We start from the raw sequence: 22630 nt of genomic DNA on the forward strand, positions 1-22630 counted from the left end.
ACTGTTAATATATATAGGGCTTCATTTGTAAGCAATGAAAATACTCAAAAATTAATGGTGATGGTTATACAACTTTGTAAAATATTAAGAACCACTGATTTGTACATCTTAAAAAGATGGATTTCATGATATATAAATTATATATATAATAAATATATATATTTTAATTTAATTTAATTTAAATATATAAATATATATATATTATTTTAAATGTTGGTATAAAAAATGAGGACATCTGATGGATGCCATCATAACCAAATGACCAGACTCTATATCACTAATAAGGAGGAACACTGACCTGCTGGGCTCCCTGGTGGGATGAACTAGAACTGTGCCACAGCACATATGAGATTTTCTTGTTCGAAATAAAAAATTATCCAGTCATGAGAGGACAATCAGAATATTTCAGACAAAAACAAGTAGCTTTAACTCTTAAAAATAATGTCAATTAATGAAGGACCACCCAAGAATGACACAGAGATTGTCTTGGTTTAAAGGAAAGCCATTTCAATCAATTTCTCAGTTTGGACTTTGACATTACTGGGACTCTTGAATATGGACTACAAACTAGATAATATTCTTGTACTAATGTTAAATTTGATGGTAGTGATGATAGGATTATGATTATATAGAATAATGTTCTTGTTCTGAGGAGATACAGGCTGAATATTTAGGGGGTCGATTTGTGTACACACACATTTTAAGAAAAAAAAATTTTTTTGTTTATTTATTTTGAGAGAGTGAGCGAGAGAGAGGCAGAGGAAAGGGAGAGAGAAAACTCCAAGCAGGCTCTGTGCTGCTGACAGGGCTGACATCGAGCCTGATGTGGGGCTCGATCTCACAAACTGTGAGACTATGACCTGAGCCAAAATCAAGAGTCAGACACTTAACTGAGCCACCCATATGTCCCAAGAAAATAAATTTTTAATAGAAGAGAGAAAAACAAATGTGGTGAAATAGTAATTTAACTGGGTGAAGGGCACCTATGTGTTTATTTTACTAGTCTTTCAATTCTGTGAATTTAGAAAAATGTAAAGTACAATGTTGGTAGAGGGAAAACAATCACTAATGAGAAATTTCAGGCGAGCCTGAAATGACAAAGTATAAAAATAAATATTGCATTCCATATTTGACTTTCTGTACATTATGGTATTTACTGTTTGATTTATCATACTAAAATATTCATAGTTTGTACATGACAATCGTATCTAACATGGTGACGGTATAGAGAGAAGCCAGAGTTTTCCCTATCATCCTATTTTGCATTGTCCCTTTGAGTACAGCAGTCCCTTTTGTTTCCATACACACCTGCAAAGTTTCTACCTCTGTAGGAATTTTCATGTGTCCAATGGGAGAATGTGTTTATGTTGCTTTTGTAAATGTTGGTTATTATTTACTTAGGACAGCATCTGAAATAAAATGTTTCTTCCTGAGAATACAGGAGAATCTTTATTTCTTCCAAAAAAAAGGCTTTTATTTAAACTGGCTTCTCATAGGAACTTATATAACTTAACATTATTAGAACAGCTAGAAGTATTAAAATGATATTATTTAATGAGATAATCAATGATAAAAGAAGGTAGTGAGCAATGTTGGTAAGTGCTTACATCCATGGTCGTATCTAAGACTCTTTCCTGACTTGGTCACTTTGAGTATATGTGCACTGAGACAGACCTAGAAGCTAACGATTCTCATGCAGTGGGCCAAGAGTATAGCTTTGTTTCAGACAGGTTGAACTTGAAGTTGGGCCCTCTGTTTCCTAATTGTATGACTTTAAACAACTGTTGACTTTTTCTGGACCTTGCTATTGTAACCAAAGTCGAGAAAGTTAATACTTTATATCCTCAAAGACTGTTGAGAAAATTTATGTAAGTGAAATAATGTATTTTAGATGCTCAGCACAGTAGCTGCCCCCAATAGTTCAAGCCCATTTCCATCACCACCAACATCTGCATCGTATCACCTCTGTTACCAGGAATCTCAATCCTGATTTTTGCCCGTTGGAACTCTTCTAAATCACATACGCCTGAAGATTGCTATATAAATTACCAAATAGAATTGAAACCCATAATGTCACAGTCACTTCGCTGTTACTATACAATGTTACAGTAATTTTACTGTTACTGTAATATTGAATATTTTTAGACTAAATCGTCTACCACTAATGGTTCCTGGCTATATGGATTGGCATAGAGCATCCATAAATAATACCATTATTCTCTGATAAGGTACCATAAAGTGCCCTATTTTCCCAGAAATATTTTTGTTAAATTGTAGAGTATTAGTATTGCTGACTGCAAGTCCCTTTTCTGTTTTAATGTATTTTTTTAAAGGAGGTCTTTTTTTTTTTTTTTTAAGTTCATCCATTTATTTTGAGAGAGAGTGCAAGCAGGGGAGGGGCAGAGAGAGAAAGAGAGAGGGAATTCCAAGTAGGCTCTGCATTGTCAGTGCAGAGCCATACATGGGGCTCTGTCCCACGAACTGTGAGTTCATGACCTGAGCTGAAATCAAGAGTCAGACATTCAACCAACTGAGCCACCCAGGTGCCCCTATTTTCATGTATGTTTGATAAAAATGATGTTAGTGTTTAAAGTGTCCATATTCCCATGCTGTGTAAGTTGTATAATTTCTATATCATGTGCTACTCTATAGAAGAATGTCATCAAATGAATTTTGTATATGTTGGTTATTCTTTACTTTGAGGAGTATGTAAAATCAATGTTATCACCTTCAACGAGCTGGTTTTATACAAGAAAGAAGTAAGACTATTTATTCCCGGGGCACCTGTGTGTCTCAATCTGTTGAGCGTCCAACTTCAGCTGAGGTCATGATCTCGTGGTTCCTAAGTTCAAGCCCCACATCTGGCTCCTTGCTGACAGCCTGTCAGTACATAGCCGTCTCCCTCTCTCTGCCCCTCCCCTGCTTGCAATCTCTCAAAACTAAACATTAAAAAAATATATTTATTCCTGTTTCATTCTCAGAATGAATTTTATTTCAGTCTTATGTTCTTTAGTTCCACATCATTTTATAAAAGTTTTAAGTGATACTGTTTGTATTTGTTCATTTGGTTGTTGTCCTGGGTAAGGTTGTCCCCAAGCTGACTTTTAGGTGAAGATTCATGGATATGTGGTTTATTAAGGAATGGCTGCCAGGAAAAAACAAGGAAGGGAAGAAGGAAAGCAGAACATGGAATCAGTCATCCCAAATAAAATGAAATTTAAGCTCCAACCTCACCTTGATCCCATGGGATCCTCTGGAGACAAAGTTACACCACAGAGTTTTTGTCCCATTTGAAGCAAAGAAGCTGGGCTTTCAAACTCCTGCACCACGGGGCGTTGGCTGCAGCATCACCCAGGGGACCATAAATTTCCAAGGCAATTGAGGCTTTCAGCAGCTCTAGTAATCTGACATTGGTTCTCTGAAAAAGGTGACAGTTACCCCACCATGCCCACCCAGAGGATGGGAGCCTCGCACAAAGAAATTACATCCTAGGGGAAAAGGACAGAAGGGCAGAGCACCACAGCATTTGCTGGAATCGTGTTTTTTTTGTTTGTTTTTTTTCCTTGTTTTCCTGTAATCACTGTTAAAGCAGAAAACATTTTTGGTTCTAAGATAACAATGATGATGGTATCTGTGGGTAAACTGTGTTATCTAATCTGAGAAATGTTAATTAAACAGAGTTGGACAGTTAATGGAATTTTGATCGATCACTACATTTAGCACAAATACACCATATATAGAAGTAATGATTCATGCTATCGAGGAATTCTCAATTTCATTTTAAAAAGGACATCATACAGAAAAAACAATTGCATAGAGAAATACAATTTAATCTGGAATAGGGCTATCTGATACATGTGTTTAGGATGATGGAATAGAATGATTAGGGTTGGTCAAACAAGACAGTGCTCAATATGTATATTTTGCACAATATTTTAATGCACATCAGTTGTAAAGAGAAAAACATAATGCTTTATGGGAAAGTATGCAGAACTAAGGTGAAAATCAATTCATTTACATATAACATATGTTTATTTGAATGTCTCTGACAGCTCATTATATTGCTACAAACTTCTTTATAGTCTCATCCTATCCTATATTTTACTTGTATCAACTTGGATTATAACACCAGATTTTGTTGTTTCACCTTGGCCAGTGACCATAAACTGTGTAGAAGGGCTAATACAATACATGGCAGACTCAAGAGTAAAATCATCTTGATAAATGTTATAATGCACAAGTGAAACCAATAATCCATGTTTATAGTGGTATGGATAAAACATAGTACTTCTATTAAAAGATCAGTTGTACAAGGACAGAGTTGTCACATAAATTGGACAGGCCCAATATAACCTAGGAGTTTTGTAGTTCTTATTAATTTCACAATGCTTTTATAAAATAGGATAATAGTATGCAGTTTATGGAAGAGAGTAGTACTCTACTAGGTGAATAACTTTTGTAGTATTGCTTTCAGTTCTCAGATATATTTAAAGGACAAACACAAAAGACCATTTGAAGAAGTTAGATGGTATGTGCAATTTTTGGAAGTTGAAAGAAACTTCTTTGGAGTTGAAAGAAACCTTGAATGTTATAAATGTTTTCAATGTGAAGAAGAGAAAGCCTAGAGAAGATACAGTGATCATTTTTAAGTATTTGAAGGAACATAATGGGGATCAGATTGTAGATTTTGTTCTCTGTTGCTCTGAAACGGAATGTCTGAAGTTACCGCTCTCTAGATACGAAATGGGTTGTCTCTGAGTCATGGGTCTTCCTATGGTACTGTCTCCCTAGTAGTGTCATCTGAAGCCAGATGCCATTTGTCAGGGATTCTTTACAAGAAGAAGGTGATTAAATTAAGTCTGAGGCTCCTTCAGTCCTAAAATTTCCTGAATCCATTTATGAACCTGCATAATTATAAGCTGTGTTCTAGAGCACACTTGACAGTGAAATTTACCATCTCTCTTAAAAGCTTTAAAAGTAAATATTCTTACACCATTAAAATACATATGATAGGTGGTTAAGAAAAACAAAGTAGGTGAAAAGAAAAACGATAAATAATTCATGTCTTGATCATTTAAGGCATACAGCATACGTAAAAAATATTTCATTGTGTTCACTGCATCTCAAAAATTTATTTTATTGAAATGCAATGTTTTCACTTTTAGGTTTTTGCTTCCAGTTACTGGAACAGCAGAAAACTGTCTTCTTACTATTTACCCGTATATGGCAACTCATCTTGATAAACAAACAATTATTTTAAAGGAAGGTAAGTTAGATATGACTGTCGTCTCCTACTCTCACTGTATATGCTCTTGTCATCCAAGCCAACACCTGAAGATAAAGTGACCTTAAAATTAACTGATGTTTATTAATCGCCTACCATTTCCAAGAGCTGTGTTTAGCACTGAAAGTATAATATGGCAGTGTCTCTTAATTGCGAAAGTTGAAAATCTAGTCAAAGACTCATAAATAAATAAATACAAAGAAGATTGAATTAAGAGTATTGTACATGAGCTAGTTGGAGTGTTGGAGATGTGGGTGTGGTGCAGAGGGTAATGCTGACATATGGGGTCTGGGATGACTTTATAGAAAAGGTGACATCTGGGTAGAGCTTGACAAATGATCTTGAACAGGGTAATCTGGGCAAAGGGCAATATAACAAAAGCATGGGGGTCTTACTGGCGACACGAGGCAAGCAATAAAGGGGCCACTGCACCCTTTATTCTGTAATAGTGGGAACCTTCTGTGATTTCTGAGTATCAGTGATTTGGAAAGGGAACAGTGGGGATGTGAGCTGAATTAAAATTGGAGAGTGAGGGGCGCCTGGGTGGCACAGTCGGTTAAGCGTCCGACTTCAGCCAGGTCACGATCTCGCGGTCCGTGAGTTTGAGCCCCGCGTCAGGCTCTGGGCTGATGGCTCAGAGCCTGGAGCCTGTTTCCGATTCTGTGTCTCCCTCTCTCTCTGCCCCTCCCCCGTTCATGCTCTGTCTCTCTCTGTCCCAAAAATAAATAAACGTTGAAAAAAAAAATTAAAAAAATAAAAAATAAATAAATAAAATAAATAAATAAATAAATAAAATTGGAGAGTGATCAGTAGGCCAGCTGGGAGTTGCGGCAGAGGAAATGGTGAGAGACTAAGAACAATATGTGCAATGTAAGACATGGAGGAGAATGATGGAGTCAGTCTCAGACGAGGAGAAAGGATGAAGTATGGGAAAAACGTGTCATCTGTGTATAGTGTCAAGGCCTTGTTTCAGTGCTGTATTGGATATCTTTTCTATGTTTGTAACCGGTTTTCCCCTGTTCTCCACTTCTCCAAATGTGCCCCACTCCTTTGGAAACTCTTTAGTTCTGTTCTGTCTCAGTCTCAGGGCATGACCTTTTCTGGAACTTTTCAGAAACAATAGAGACCATCAGGCAGGAACACTCTGAACTTCCAAAGCATGCAACTGACCCATCATCTTTCCTGTCACAAACCTGAGAGAGGCCAGACTCTCTTGCCTTAGGCCATTCCTTTATCTGAATCCCTTCATCCTCAGACCTTACTTAATCAGCTAATCTTGCTTACTCTTACCCTTCAAATTATGCCTCCCTCTTAGCTGCTTTGGGGGCCAGTGCAGGATGACAGCTGGAGGAAACAGGAGCTATATCTTCTCAGTGGACAGGCTTGTTCCCAAAGAGGAAAAAGGGTGAATCTAGGCCATGCATTCCTGATTTATTCCTTGCAAATTTACCAGTCAGATAAACCACTCAATTTCTCACACAGAGGGAGAACAATAGCAAAGGAAACTGAATAATTAGAATACCATAGCTTCCTTTAACAGGAAGGACATGTCAGGGGTGAGGCAGAGCATTCTTCCACTTTACTGCTGTTACTTCACTGCTGAGCAATAGTTTATACTGTTGACCCCCGGCCCCAACCCCTCTTCAAACTCTTTCTGGACTTCCACATACCGTACTTCCCTGAGATTCTTCTCACCTTGCGGACTGTTCCTTCCAAGCACATATATATTACAAATTTTATACACAGTCTCAAAATTTAAAAGATTTCTGACCAATCCTGTTGTTATATTTTTATATTCTTCTAATATACTTGAAGGGTAGGGGAGATTTCAGATAATATAACAGAAAGAGCAGTGGATGAAGTATCATAGAACGTGGGTGGAAATTCTATTTTGTGTTCTGATCTCACCATTTGCCTTATGCTTTTATTGTTAATTCTCGAATCCTCAAACATCTGTTATTTAGCAAAATACGCGTGGTAGGAGAGTAATAGGATACTAATAATATCTATTTCAAAAGGCTTTTGTGAGGACTCAATAGAGTAAATAGCTATAAATTATTGTTACTATTATCATTTCATTATTTTACGATTATAAATATTATTATAATTGCTTTAACACTCATAGTTTCATAATATCCTCCAAAAAAATAATGAGGAGTTACTGTATAAAATATTGCTATTTCTTTAAAAGAAAAAAGGGAATAGAATCTTAGTGTTTGATTAAGTATGAAATCTGTGGATTAAAAATAATGCATCCATTTCAGTAAATATTACTATAGAAAAATGTGATTTTTAAATGTTCTAAAATATCTTTAGAAATAAGTATAGTCATAATTTGTATTATATATTTAATGCTTCCTAGGCATAGGGTACTCTGCTAACTACCTTATATTTTTATTTCATTTAGTTCCCCCAACGACTGAGTTGATACTCTTATTAATTTCACTTAACGGATTAAGAAACTGAGTCATAAAGAGTTTGAACAGTTTGCCCCAGGGAATTCTAACCAAATTTGTAAGGCCTCGGAGCCTACACACTTAGCTACAGTGCCCTAGAGTATGATATGTTCAATAAAGGTGAACTCTTAAAACATATTAAGTAAATCAAAAATTAAAGCAGTATGATTTGTTTCTTATAGCTAATATGCTAAATAAAAACTGTTATATGAATCATTGACTTTAGTTGAAGGGTACAGATGTGGGTATGTACCCCACTATGAACTTTTTATCATTTGATAGTAAGTTGAAAAGACATTGCCTAATGCATCCACAATGAATCATTCTGTCATTGGATTTTCTTTTTTTTTTTTTTTTAATTTTTTTTTTTCAACATTTATTTATTTTTGGGACAGAGAGAGACAGAGCATGAACGGGGGAGGGGCAGAGAGAGAGGGAGACACAGAATCAGAAACAGGCTCCAGGCTCTGAGCCATCAGCCCAGAGCCTGATGCGGGGCTCGAACTCACGGGCCGCGAGATCGTGACCTGGCTGAAGTTGGACGCTTAACCGACTGCGCCACCCAGGCGCCCCTGTCATTGGATTTTCTAAGGCTCATTTTAATGAAGTCTTTAGTAGTGTAATGTTGCAGAGATATACACACCTACTCGATAACGATTCTCTGTCAAAATCTGATTGGCTTTTTATTGAAGGAATGGAAGAAACTTCGTATATACCAGCTTACTTATCTATGTTATTGCCTATAAAGTAACCCTCACAACAAATTCATGAGCTCAGAACGTTTCATTTTGTGTATAAAAACATGTTTCAGAGATCTTGTAGAACATACCATGGTTTAATAGCTCAGGAGTTGTAGTGCCAAGATTTCAAATTAGAAATTTCTAACTGCAAAGGCCATGTTTTTCTGACAGGATTACGTTATGCATATATGTATACAAATATACATAGATATATACATATGTGAATAGATAGATAAGTAGATAGGGAATCTGGTCTTTTCACATCTATTGCCTTTTCTTAGCATTGCCTTTGGCTGGGTTCATATTACCATGTTGGCAAATTCTAGTGTATAGACAGCAACTGTAGCTGGAATAGAGATTGAAAGCTGTGCAAAATAGTGTCAGCTCATAACGAAGCAGTGATTTCATTTCAGAAAATTGAGAAGAAATTACTTCTGTTAGTGATGTTCTTCTTAATATTCACTTTTGAGCACCATATTTAATAATTCCAAAAATTTCACTGTAGAAACATTTTAAATGGTTTACACATCTTTGTTTATCCTAAAGGTGAGCATTGTTCATTTCCTAAAAACTTTGATATGCCATAATAATTGCCTTGTTAAATAAAATTAATTCAACTCAGAAAACCATATCAGCCTTTATTGTGTTTTTTCTTGACATCTTATTTTAACTATAATGGACATTTAGACTTAAAAAAAAAAACTTTTTAGAGGCACCTGGGTGATTCAGTGGGTTAACCGTTCGACTTTGGCTCAGGTCATGATCAGGTTCATGAGTTTGAGCCCCACAACGGGCTCTGTGCTGACAGCACAGAGCCTGCTTCAGATCCTCTGTCCCCCTCTCTTTCACTGCCCCTCCCCTGCTCATGTGTACTCTGTCAAAAATTAATAAAAACATTAAAAAAAATTTATTCTATGTTTGTATATATTCATATTTATTATATAATATATATTTTATGTATAATTATGAAATTCAGGTTCAGTAATTTGATAGTCATTTCACAAATGCTTGTTGACCTACTATGTTCTAATGTGTCATTTGTAGATAAGAGTGACATTTCTGTGAAGAGTGGAGAAAATGTGTTGCTTCCCTACCAAGAAGATGGTTTACTCTCTTCTACTTTGACTAAACGTAATGATGCTGAGCCTGCAAAGAAAAAATTATTTGTTGGTATGTGGCAAATAAATAATGTACTCAGCCAACCAAGTTCATAACATGATCTATTTAATATTATTGAGTTGAAAACTTAGGCTTTATGAGGTAAGAAGAAATCCATGAAGAAAACCATGCATTTTTCATTAATTGCAAGTGGGTCATATGCTCTGGGAGCTGTCTGCAATGATCTGGAGCAGAAATTCTCTGATGTTTTTTGTTCACAGTGTACTTCCTATCTCAGTACTTTCCCCCTAGGTCAGAAGATGTGCCAAGCAGTTCCGTTTATTAAATAGTTCGGTTGAAAAACCAAAGAGTAGTAATTCACGTGATCACCAGCATATGTTGTAGTGATATTTAACTAAAATGTTAAATATCCTGTAGAGCCCCTGTGAATCTGCTGTGACATCCCCAGTACTCTCTGTATAGTTAGGGAACTTCCAAACTAGCGGTTTGTCTGTTATTTGTTGAGCTGGATCTAGTATTACCTGTCTTAGAAACAGATGAGCACAGAGAAATAGATAAATATGCAAATTTGGTATTATCATTTGTAATGAACTATTCAAATATTATTTTCTCTAGAATGAGTAATATTGAAAATGTTCCTGTTTACTGAATGGACCAAACCCAATTAAATATTGTGAGGTTTTTAAATGAGTGTGTGCTTGTGCCATTACATAGATATTTTGGAAAAAAAAAAAAAGTAAAATCATTTTATATTGAAAATTTCTATAACTTGAGATGTTTTGTTTTATTGAAGTACTTCTCTTGGATATATAGTCATTTTGAATATGAAACCAATATTTTGTTTCTATGAGTTTTTCAGCTAAGGTTTAATTCTAGTAAGTAGAACTGAAGAATTGTCGAAATAGTTTACATATGTAATTCAAAATGAAATGTTTCATTTTGGGGAATGTTTTCACCATTATGACAAGAAGAAAGTTTAATGATTTTCTTTGTTGAAACTCATCTATTTTTAAAGTATTTCTTTTAGGTCTTTGCAAACAAAGCTATTTTTGTATTTTTAAGATATAATCAATTGACTCAGAATTTCTTTGAGAGCATTGAATAATTTGTAGAATGAGCTTTATTTGTCTACATGCAAATAGCAATAGCTGACAAGATATTTTACTCTCTGGTGATGTAACTCTTTTTTGTTTGTTTTTTTACAAACAAATGTGAATTTTAGGAATCGAAATAATACCTGAAAGATTGAACTCGGGCAAAAGTAAAACCTCAAAGGAAAACAAAGATAAATCTATGAAAAAGGAGGAGAAAAATGAGCACTTCTTTTCTCTTGAAGAAGGAACAAAGGCATATGACTTCTTTGAAAAGGTTGTACACGCTGCTCAGACCTGGTTCAGTCTCTTTGGCTGGCCTGAAGGACCCCATTCTCTTTCTATTCCAGAAACTATAAGAAGGTAACAGTTATGTGTTTCTCTAAATCCTTTGCTTTGTATCATATAATAAAATGTAATATATTCTTTGAGGTTGTTTTAAGTGAAACACAATGTTAAATTATTTTGCTCTACACTCATAAATTATGAGGACGCTATTCAGAAAAGCAAAAGAGTGCAAATATAGATTCTTTAGTATTCGTGTGATTTTTTAATTTCTTCTAAACATCTTATGATTTGAGGTCAGTACTGACAATCTCTTAACCTCAGTTTCCTCCAATGTCAAATGAGAAGGGGTAAACTATGGGTAGGAAAAGCCCTTGTAAATTTTAAAAAGTTTGGAAATTCCCCATGTATATATAGCTAAGGAAATACCAGCTCTCGATCTAGAGTATAGCCTGGTAGACGGTACATTTACATTAGTCTTTTATGTGCTTTTTAGGACTCAGCATGTCTAAAGTAGATAAACTGCCTTGGTTTATATCAAATCATTTAGTTCTGTTATTAATTTAAACTGGAATTTAGGCACCACCCTTGTTGCAACTTTGCTGCTGTGGTGGTTCTCTGTAACTAGAAGGGCCATAGTAGAATTTTTGCCTCTATAGTTAGGAGCGAGGTAGGTTATGCTAAATCTCTAGTTTTCCTATAAGTTATCTTTTTCAGTTTTTTAAATGAATGGGACAATATCAGCTTCATAGAATGAGTTAGTAATATTTCATCTTTACCTGTGCTGGGGGAAAATTAATACAGCAGATATACTGAAAATGTACAGGCTTGATCATACAATCATCTGACTCCAGGGAATTTTTTAGAAAAGTTATTCTGTTAATAACTTTTTCAGTTTTATCCTTTGGTGTTTGTTCTGAAAATGGTACCTATTTTGAGTAAATTTTAATGATGTATTTTCATTTTAGGGGAAATCATTGATTAGACATTTCCAACTCATTATTTGACAATAGTGACTGTTAGTATTATTGTTTTTATGTTCATAGTCTCTTGCTCATTTATAATTTTTATTTAATTTTAAAAAACTTTATTTATTTTTTTTGAGAGAGACAAAGAGAGCACGAGCGGGGGAGGGGCAGAGAGCCAGAGGGAGACACAGAATCCAAAGCAGGCTCCAGGCTCTGAGCTGTCAGCACAGAGCCCTACACAGGACTCAAACTCATGAGCTGTGAGATCATGACCTCATGACCTGAGCTGAAGTCAAACGTTTGACTGGCTAAGCCCCATCATTTAATTTTTATTTATTTAACTTTTATGTCTCACGTGGTGAATACTTGAAATAATTTATCCATTTCTGTGTTTTCTAAATTATTTAATGCTGATTTTTTCTTTACAATTTACTTCTTTAAACTTGAATTGTATGTTTAATTATTTTCAGATCTATAAATTTATCTCATTATTCCTTGTTGGGTGCATCCCAGAATTTTTGCTATTAAACATTCTCATCTTTGTTTTTTTTTTTTTATTTTTTTTATCATTTATTTATTTTTTGAGAGACAGAGACAGAACGTGAGCAGGGGAGGGGCAGAGAGAGAGGAAGTCAGAGATTCTGAAGCAGGCTCCAGGCTCTGAGCTGTCAGCACAGAGCCTGACATTGAGCTTGAACTCACAAACTGCAAGATCATGACCTGAGCTGAGGTCAGATGCTTAACTGACTGAGCTACCCATGCGCCCTCATTTTCATTTTTTTTTTAATAGAGTGTATTATTTTAATTTTAATTTTCTATTTTCTATATACTTTTATTGTAATGATTGCTAAATTGTTGTTTAATGTGTTTTTGGATTTCTGTGGTCTTGAATACTTGCCCACTCACATTAACTTTGGGGCATTTACTTATGTTATTTTGTTCTATATTTTCGTAATGTAAATGGTGCTGAAATTCAATATATCTGGGGCACCTAGGTGGCTCAGTCAGTTAAGCTTCCAACTTTGGCTCAGGTCATGATCTCACCGCTTGTGAGTTCAAGCCCTGTGTCAGGCTCTGTGCTGACAGCTCAGAGCCTGGTACCTGCTTCAGATTCTGTGTCTCAGTCTCTCTGACCCTCCCCAACTTGTGTGTGTGGGTGCGTGCTCTCTTTCTCTCAAAAATAAATAAACATTAAAAAAAAAAGATCCAATGTATGTTTTAAGTGGTAGCAGATATTTCTGGATGTTACATAGGAAGGATTTCAGAGTTGTGATCACTGCATCAAATAATAAAAGCTTTTAAAAATCTATTTTAGTTTTGGATGATTTTCTAGTAAGTTTTCTATTTTATATCCCTAGTCATGAGTTACATTGCTGGTCTGGTTGTTCCCTGATGGATTTGAGTATCTTGCTATTTTGATAAGTGGGAAACAGCTCATGTCATTGGGTACTGCTTGGGGGAAGACAGTTCTAGAGAATATGGGGACCTTTCTAGCCCTGAAAAAAAAGCTGCTCCAAACCAAATGTTGCCCATCTTTGAACACCCCACCTCAATGTTTCCTACATCACCCCATCATCTGGAATCACTCAGTTTTTCTGATGAGAAGTCCGATGTCATATTTTGTGAGTACCATGTTCATTCTCTCAGAATTATTTTATGGTTCCCATTTCTCTGCTAATGTATTCTGCAGTTTATGAAATAAAATCCGAGTGTGGGAATATTTTATATCATTCAATCTACTTGGTATTCTTTAGGCCCTTTCACTTAGAATACTCGTCTTTCGACTATTCTTCCATGCCTCCTATTTCCTGTCCTCTGTTTTGTCTATTTTTCTCTGTTGTCTCTCTCAATCTCATTTTAGAATGATGGAGGACCTGCGTGACTGATCCTTTATACCACTTTCAGTTATGTCCTGCGATATAACTGGACATATTTCTCTGTCTTTGCTTTCTTAAGTTTGTAGATCACTTTCACTTGCTCTTCCAGTCTTCTATAAAAATTTTTTAGTTGGTTTTTATAGTTTTGTTTTCCAGGAACTCTGTTCTTTATTCCTTCCTCCCTCCCTTTTTCCCTTCTTTCCTCTTTAACTTTAATAATAGCATCCTTTTTTGTGTTTTATGGATGCATGCCTTCTCAAATATCTTTTCCACATATAGCATTTGAATTAATCATCACGATTTCTGTACCAGAGGTCACTTCCTCCTTCTGTATCTGCCAGCTGTAATGTTGGTGTCTCTCTTAAGTTCCTTTAGGAAAAATGGCGTCCTTTCCCCATGTAGCCTACTGCTGTGCAGTCCATCATTTTAACTTATTCCTCAGTATAATTCTTTATTTTATAGATATTCTTCAGGTTGGTATACTAATGGTTCTTTCCCCAATTTGAGTGTTTTTAAAGGTCTCCAGTCTTTCTGACATTTCAGAAACATTTTGAGAGGGAGAGAAGATGAGCACATATGTTCATTTTATTATCCTGAACAGAAAGTTGCTCTTTCTCGTAGTTTGTTGAAGTTTTACTCTTCTGTTTATCCGAGCTTAATGACCTATCATTTCTGTTATTGCTTTCATTATTGTGGTCTAATAATCCATCTACTGAACTTGCTTTGAAATATGTTTCCTACCTTATTCCTGTAAAAATGATTTTGTGGGGCGCCTGGGTGGCTCAGTCGGTTAAGCGTCCCACTTCAGCTCAGGTCATGATTTCACAGTCCATGAGTTCGAGCCCCACGTCAGGCTCTGTGCTGACAACTCTGAGACTGGGGCCTGTTTCAGATTCTGTGTTTCCCTCTCTCTCTGCCCCCTCCCCGACTCATACTCTCTCTCTCTCTCTCTCTCAAAAATAAAGATTAAAAAAAAATTTTAAATAATTTTGTGATGGTATTTTGTTAATGATAATGGTTCATATGTATTAGACTCTTAACTATGAAAAAGGTATAATTATATGTGCTTTGTGAGTATTCTTTACAATGAATGACCTGTGAGGTAGGTACTATAGTTATCCCCATTTTACCGATGAGGAACTGGAGGCAGAGAGAGAATAAGCAACTTTCTCAGTCACTCACCTGATAAATAGCAGAGCCAGGATTTGAACCCCACCATTCTACCCCCCCCCCCAAGTGCCAGTACTTTTAAGCATCATTCCACTTTTCAGTTATTACAGGATCACATTAAGATTTAGAAAACTTTATGGGGTGCCTGGGTGGCTCAGTTGTTTAAGTGCCTGACTCAGCTTGATCTCAGCTCAGGTCTTGATCTCAGGGTTGTAGGTTCAAACCCTGTGTTGGACTCCACACTGGGTGTGAACCCAAATCAATCAAATAAATAAATAAATAAATAAATAAATAAATAAATAAATAGGATTTAGGAAACTTTAATACTTGAAAGACGTGAGCTCCACTTTTGTCTTTAGCTTTAGGCTGAAAACTATATGTACCTATGGTTAGGTGTATTAGTTCAAGAAGATTAAGAATACAGTAGTCTAGAACTGAGGAGAGTTATGTAACCCTAATGTGTACAGGCCACATCTAGGATTTCAGACCAAATGAAGCTCAAATTCCTGGGCAAGCCATGAATTTTACTGAAGTCAGCCATGTTAGCTGGGAAACTGAATTGCCTGGCCTTATATGCACTAACCCCCGACTGGAGGGTCATCTACTACAGGATATAAAACCTGGAAGACTAGAATTCATTGTGAATTATAGTGTGGGTATCAAAAACTTTTTGTTTTCCTTTTAACATTATTGAACATATTTTGACATATTTATGCATCACCTTTCTTGAACCTGAAGATATGGGTTGTCAGAAATGCTGCTTTATTGATGTATTATCTCAGGTAATTTCACTCTTTACAAACACCAATTTGCAGCAGACAGGCAATATGGACCATTTCATTTGTTGATTTGGGAGATATTCAGGTGGAATAGCAGAAACCAATTATTTGAAGAGATTACCTTTATTGATTAGCAGTCTGTTTTCAGTTCTTCAAGGCCCTTAGATATTATTTATTTTCAGCCCTTTCCCAAATCACCAAAAGATGAATATAGCTATTGGAAACTATAAGAGAGCACAATTTATGTTCCAGAAGTCATCAGAGGAAATGTACTAAATATCATAGTCCCCTAACTTTAACTTGGATGACTTGTGGGAGTTCACATTTTTTCCAGACACTGCTTGGGAAGGTCTCTATGCAACTGACCACAGAAACATTTAAATCATATTGGAAATTCCAGTGCATCTGGGAGAAGTGATTGCAGTACATCTCAGTGCTAGTCTGCACTTCCATTCCAACATGTATCACCTTCCAGTTGCCACACACTAAGAGCACATCTGGGAATGCCTCTCAGGAAGCCTGGGGGAATGGGTTCAAAGGGGAAATTGTTTCAAAGCTACATTCCATTGCAGAAGTTCTCATTTAGTGTAAATGTATAGAATCTCACAGGAAATCAAATGAATCATTGAAATGTTCTACCATTCATAATAAGAGCATGCCAAATAAAATATTTTTTTCTTTTTTTTTTTAATTTTTTTTTAACGTTTATTTATTTTTGAGACAGAGAGAGACAGAGCATGAACGGGGGAGGGGCAGAGAGAGAGGGAGACACAGAATCGGAAGCAGGCTCCAGGCTCTGAGCCATCAGCCCAGAGCCCGACACGGGGCTCGAACTCACGGACCGCAAGATCGTGACCTGGCTGAAATCGGACGCTTAACCGACTGCGCCACCCAGGCGCCCCTAAAATATTTTTCATTGCCTCTGAGTCCTTATTTGTAAAAAGGAGGTAATGATAATACCTACCTTATTGGGTTGTTGTGACATTTAAAAGAGGAAATACCTTTATTAAAACAGAGGTTGGGACCTAGTAAGTATTCAGTAAATGTTAGCTGTTAATATTAAATTAAATTAGGATTATGATAGTAGTGTTAAATATTTCTGACTTCGTGTATTGTATTCACCAACTCTTCTATTTGGTGGTGGAAAGTAAATTCAAATCCCATCTTTTCCAAGCACTTATACAAATGATATTTCATTAATAATATTTCTCCTTCCCTTGCACAGGATTTTTTGACAGCTTGATGCAGGAACTTCTGATGTTTACTAAAAAGCGTGAGTGTGTGTGTGTGTGTGTGTGTGTGTGTGTGTGTGTGTGTGTGTGTATGGTATGCTTTTGTCTTTGCCACTTTGAGCTGCTGGCAAGATCACTGATAAATTTAATAATATAAACATAAAGTTTCACCTCTATTTCTGGGCAGCCTGCCTATTCTTTCTGCCAACCGTGTCCAAAAAAGTCACAAAAACGTGTCTTTAGACTGAGAGTGTTAGAATGAAACCAGTTAAATAACTGATTAGACTTGGCTTCCCTGAGTTCTTTTCACTTCTTCACATTACTCTAAGAATGAGGGATCATTTTACAATTTTTTTCCAGTTAGTTTCCTTCTTTAACCATTTTACTACTTGTTTGTTGGCAATAGTGGTAATTGGCAGGTGGTTTCTTTACATGAAAAGATAGATCACGACACAGGTACACCGAGCCTTTGGCTTGTGCATATTTTCTTTTAAAAAAAAATTTTTAATGATTATTTATTTTTGACAGGGAGAAAGAGCATAAGCAGGGGAGGGGCAGAGAGAGAGGGAACAGAGAATCCAAAGCAGGCACCAGGCTCTGAGTTGTCCACACAGAGCCTGACGTGGGGCTGGAACCCACAAACAATGAGATCATGACCTGAGCTGAAGTCGGACGCTCAACTGACTGATCCACCCAGGCGCCCCTGCTTGTGCATATTTTCAATTTCCAAAGTAGGGGCACTCTCAGAATTGAAACAGAAACTTAAAATCATTTACCATCTTATTATGTAAACGAGAAGACAAGGAATATGGTTAACAATTAATTATCGAGGTTTTAATTGATACGAAGTTTACATATGTGGGATATGCATACATATAGATATTAAAGAAAATACTCTCGTTTATGCATCATAATTTGTGCTCCCAATGGACAATTCAGTTATTGATGAGCAGCATTACCTTTTCCTCTAACAAACCTGAGGGCAGCGTTTTTGTAGCTAATTTTGGTCAATCTTCATGTGCTAGAGGAAATTTGAAGACCCAAGCTGTTTCCTCGTGATGCTTTAAATCATGAAATAAAACACACATAGAGAAAGGTGCACAAACCAAGTACAACCCCTCAATTTACTCCTAGAGCAAGCCCCTGTGCACCTATCAATTTGACAGCACCCCAGAAGCCTCTTATGAACCTCACAATCTACCAAATCTCTATAACTGTAAGAAAATTACTAGCTTGACTTTTATGGTCAATCATTTCCTTGCCTTTTTATTTATTTATTTTTTCAGTTTTATCATCCAAGCATAAATTGGTAAACTCTAGAGTTTAAGTTCTCTGTTTGAATTTTCATAATTTTTGTCACTATTTAACATGGACAGAATTACAACTATGTGACCATGTGTATAGCTGCCACTTAGACAAGGAACTAGTCCATTGCTCACATCCCTGAGTCCCTGCCACCTCCACTTCCCTTCCACCTCCCAGAGTAGTAACAATTATCCTGAATTCTAAGACCAAATATTAGTTTTGTGTGTTGTTGAATTTTACATAGAAAGAATCATACAGTTTGCATTTTTTTGTAGCATTTGGATTTTTTTTTTCTCTTAGTATTATGTTCATGTGATTCATTTTGGCATTTAGTAGTAGATTAGTAGTAATGTCGTACACTAGGCCATTGTCTGAATATTCTATAATTTCTCCATTCTGTTCATAGATATTTCACTGGCTTTTGGAGTTTTCTATTATGAATAATGCCACTATGGAAATTTTGATATATGTCTTTTGTTACATATTTCTGAAAGGCATATATATATAAGTGAAATTGCCAGATTGCAACATAGAAATATCACCTTTAAAAAATTTCTTTAGAAAAGCGGGGGATGGGGGGCAGTTCTCTGGGTGGCTCAGTCTGTTAAGTGTCTGACTCTTGGTTTTGGCTAGGGTCATGATCTCATGGTTCGTGAGTTCAAGCTCCGCATCAGGCTTTGTGCTGATGGCACAGAGCCTACTTATGTTTCTCTCTCTCTCTCTCTCTCTCCCTCCCTCCCTCCCTCCCTCCCTCTCTCTCTCCCTCTCTCTCTCTCTCTCTCTCTGCCCCTCCCCCTGCTCATGCTCTCTCTCTCTCTCTCTCTGTCTCTCTCTCTCTCTCTCTCTCAAAAAAAAATAAATAAATAAAAAAGGAATTTAGAAATATGATCACCTTTAGAAGATACTTCTAAGCAATTTTCCAGGATGAGTGTACCAATTTAAACTCCCACAGGTCAAATATGCAAGTTCCACTTGCTCTTTATCCTAAGAAATAGTTAATGTTGTGCGTCTTTTCAGTATCACCTCCTTCTAATGTATGTGGTTTGAATTAACATCTTACTGCTCTTGATATTAAGAAAATTTTCACATGTTCTTGGTTGTTTGAAAATGTTGTATCGTAAAGAGCCTGTTCTTTGTAGTTATCGGGGTTCATAGTGATTCTTTCGTCTGTGGTTTCATTTTTTGTCAATTTTGGAAAGTTGTCAATATCCTTTCAATTATGGGACTACCTCATTCTTTTGGGCCCCTCTGCTTTGCTCACTCTTCTGTATTTTTCATCCTTTTGTCCCTCTGTGTTGCAATATGGATGCTTTCCTATGGCCTATATTTCATTGCATCAATTTTCTCTTCACTTGATTTAGTCGGCTGTTAACTTCAGTCATTGCTTTCATAATTTTACTTACTGGATTTGTGTATAAATTTTCCATTTATTTATATATATATTTTTTATTTTTTTAATGTTTGTGTATTTTTGAAAGCGAGAGAGAGAGAGACAAAGTACAAGCAGGGGAAGGGCAGAGAGAGGGGGAGACACAGAATCTGAAGCTTTTGATGACAAAATTCTTTTTTTTTAAGTTTATTCAATTATTTTGAGAGAGAGAGAGAGAAGTGGGGAAGGAACAGATAGGGGGAGAGAGAGAATCCCAAGCAGGCTGCTCAGAGACTGATGTGGAGCTTGAACTCACAAATCACAAGATCGTGACCTGAGCCAAAATCAAGAGTCAGATGCTTAACCCATGGAGCCACCCACATACCCTGATGACAAAATTCTTAATCTTAATCATAGTACATATAATTGCTTTAAAATCTGTGTCTTGGGCACCTGGGTGACTCGGTTGAATGTACGGCTCAAGAAATGATCCCAGGGTCATAGGATAGAGTTCACGTTGGACTCCACACCGCATGTGGAGCCTGCTTAAGATTCTTTCTCTTACCCCTCTGCCCCTCTCCCCCACTCTCCCTCTCTCTCTCTTTCTAAAATTAAATAAATAAAAATAAGTAATATCTGTGTCTTAAAACTATAATCTGGGGGCACCTAGGTGGCTCATTTGGTTAAGCTTCTGACTCTTGGTTTCAGCTCAGGTCTGATCTCATGGTTCATGGGTTTGAGCTCCGTGTCTGGCTCTGCTCTGACAGTGTAGAACCTGCTTGGGATTCTCTCTCTCCCTCTCTCTCTACCCTTCCCTCACTTGCACTTGTGTGTGTGCATGCATGAGTGTATGCTCTCTCTGTCTGAAATAAATAAATTTTTTAAAAAAAGCAAAGCTATAATCTGTGGGGCCCCTGTGTGTCTGTTTATATTATGTATTGTTTCTCTTTTTATTCAACTTGTTGCTTTTTCTCCTTCTTTAGTTATAGTCTGGTTATGTTTTATTTCTGTTTAGATCATTTATCTTTTTCATAATTTTTATAGCAATATTTTAGGTTGTTCATTTTTTTCCATGACATATTTGTTTGTTGGTAACTTCAGGATATACTAGCTCTATTAGATATATTACTTATGAGAGAGATGTCAAGTAACTTCCATAAAGCCACAGAGTAAGAGCCAGAGTGTGAGTAATGGCAGTTGTACCCTTACGTAAATCAATATACTTTCTCCTGTAATATACAATACAGACCTACTAGCTACCAAACTGGACAACTGCCATTCAAAATGGCCCCTTGAGCACTTTTTATTTCTCAGTCTAAGTTAGTAATACATTTTGATGGCTAGCCAACAGATAGTGTAGTATTAGATAATTAATAAACTATAGACAGCAAGAGTTGGTTGGATTTTTTTTACTCCATTTAAAAATTACCATGCATTATAATTCACTGAAGGAGGTATCAGGTAATAGAGATTGCACTGTCTTATATAAAGAACAGAGACATGTATAGGAACAATAGCTCTCTGGGATTATCTTTAAAATGTGAATCTCCACTTGTGAGGCCAATTTGCAGGATGTGTCCTTTTAATGATTAAAATTTAAATTGAAATATATGTGTAAATTTGTTTTTGTGTATACATGTGTGCTGATTGACATCTGTTTTGAAAACTATTATAGGCATTATTATCTTTAAAAAATTTTTTCTAATGTTTATTTTTGAAGGAGAGAGAGAGAAAGTGAGCGGGGAAGGGGCAGAGAGAGGGGGAGACACAGAATCTGAAGCAGGCTCCAGGCTCTGAGCTGTCAGCACACAGCCCATTGTGGGGCTCAACCTCATGAGCCATGAGATCATGACCTGAGCCAAAGTCAGGTGCTTAACCGACTGAGCTACCCAGGTGCCCCTATTATCTTTAATTTAAATGGTATCAAATTTGAGTTCAGTGAGTTTGCATAACTTTGCAACCAGCTACTAGTTGCTGGGTCCAGGACTTAATCCCTATACTGTTTCTCCAAAGTACTTACATTTTCTAATCACAATCCAATCTTACAGACTTGACAATTGTAATGTTAGATAATAATGTGTGTTTAAAAGAAGATATGGAGGGGTGCCTGGGTGGCTCAGTTGGTTAAGTGTCCAACTTCAGCCCAGGTCATGATCTCGAGTTCTGTGAGTTCGAGCCCCGCGTCGGGCTCTTTGCTGACAGCTCAGAGCCTGGATCCTGCTTCTGATTTTGTGTCTCCCTCTCTTTCTACCCCTCCCCTACTCATGCTCTGTCTCTCTCTGTCTCAGAAATAAATAAACAGTAAAAAAAAATTTAACAACAACAAAAAATAAAAGAAGATATGGAAACTTCTGGGGTTATCAAAACATCTAATTTTTACTAACAAATGGTAGCTGAATAAGATGAGCTTTATAATGCCTTATTGGATTGTAAATAGAATTTTATTTAGTTATTGAACATTTTTTTCATAATATAACATTATGAGATTTTTTAAATTTCAAAATTTTTTTCTCATAGGGAGGTGTATAAAATGCAATTTTACTCATCAGCCTCGCCATCCCAAAAATTTTCCAGACTGAATGACTTTTCCAAATATAATAAGACCATTTATGATGTGATACTACACTTGAGTGGAAAACTGCCACCTGGAATTCATTCAAGTCAGTCTTTACCTGTGGATTATACTGAAAGGGTGATTCAACTTCATTTTCAACATTCTTCACTTCTTGACTTTCTCAAGTAAGAGCATGGATATGCTAATTTAAACATGTAATATTGGCTTGGATAGATACATAAGTAGATGGGTAGATTTTGGTATCATTTATCTTTTTATAAAATATTTACTAAGTTTCCTATATATATTATATATATAATATATACACACACACATATATATACACACATATATATATCTGTAAAAGTAATAAAAAATAAAATAATAGAAAAATAATAGAA

The 22630-nt window shown here is 36.2% G+C and overlaps 1 protein-coding gene across 1 annotated transcript in view; it reads left to right on the forward strand.

Moving 5' to 3' along the window:
* The window catches only part of CFAP47 (cilia and flagella associated protein 47), a 587956-nt gene that overhangs the window by 176723 nt on the left and 388603 nt on the right, over positions 1 to 22630 (forward strand). The window contains exons 27-30 of the mRNA XM_043569968.1: positions 5166 to 5266; positions 9525 to 9650; positions 10822 to 11053; positions 22193 to 22414. Coding sequence (XP_043425903.1) covers positions 5166 to 5266; positions 9525 to 9650; positions 10822 to 11053; positions 22193 to 22414 — 681 coding nt within the window. The remainder of the gene's footprint in view (positions 1 to 5165; positions 5267 to 9524; positions 9651 to 10821; positions 11054 to 22192; positions 22415 to 22630) is intronic.

The sequence above is a fragment of the Prionailurus bengalensis genome, chromosome X, assembly GCF_016509475.1.
Source record: "Prionailurus bengalensis isolate Pbe53 chromosome X, Fcat_Pben_1.1_paternal_pri, whole genome shotgun sequence".
Lineage (NCBI taxonomy): Eukaryota > Metazoa > Chordata > Mammalia > Carnivora > Felidae > Prionailurus > Prionailurus bengalensis.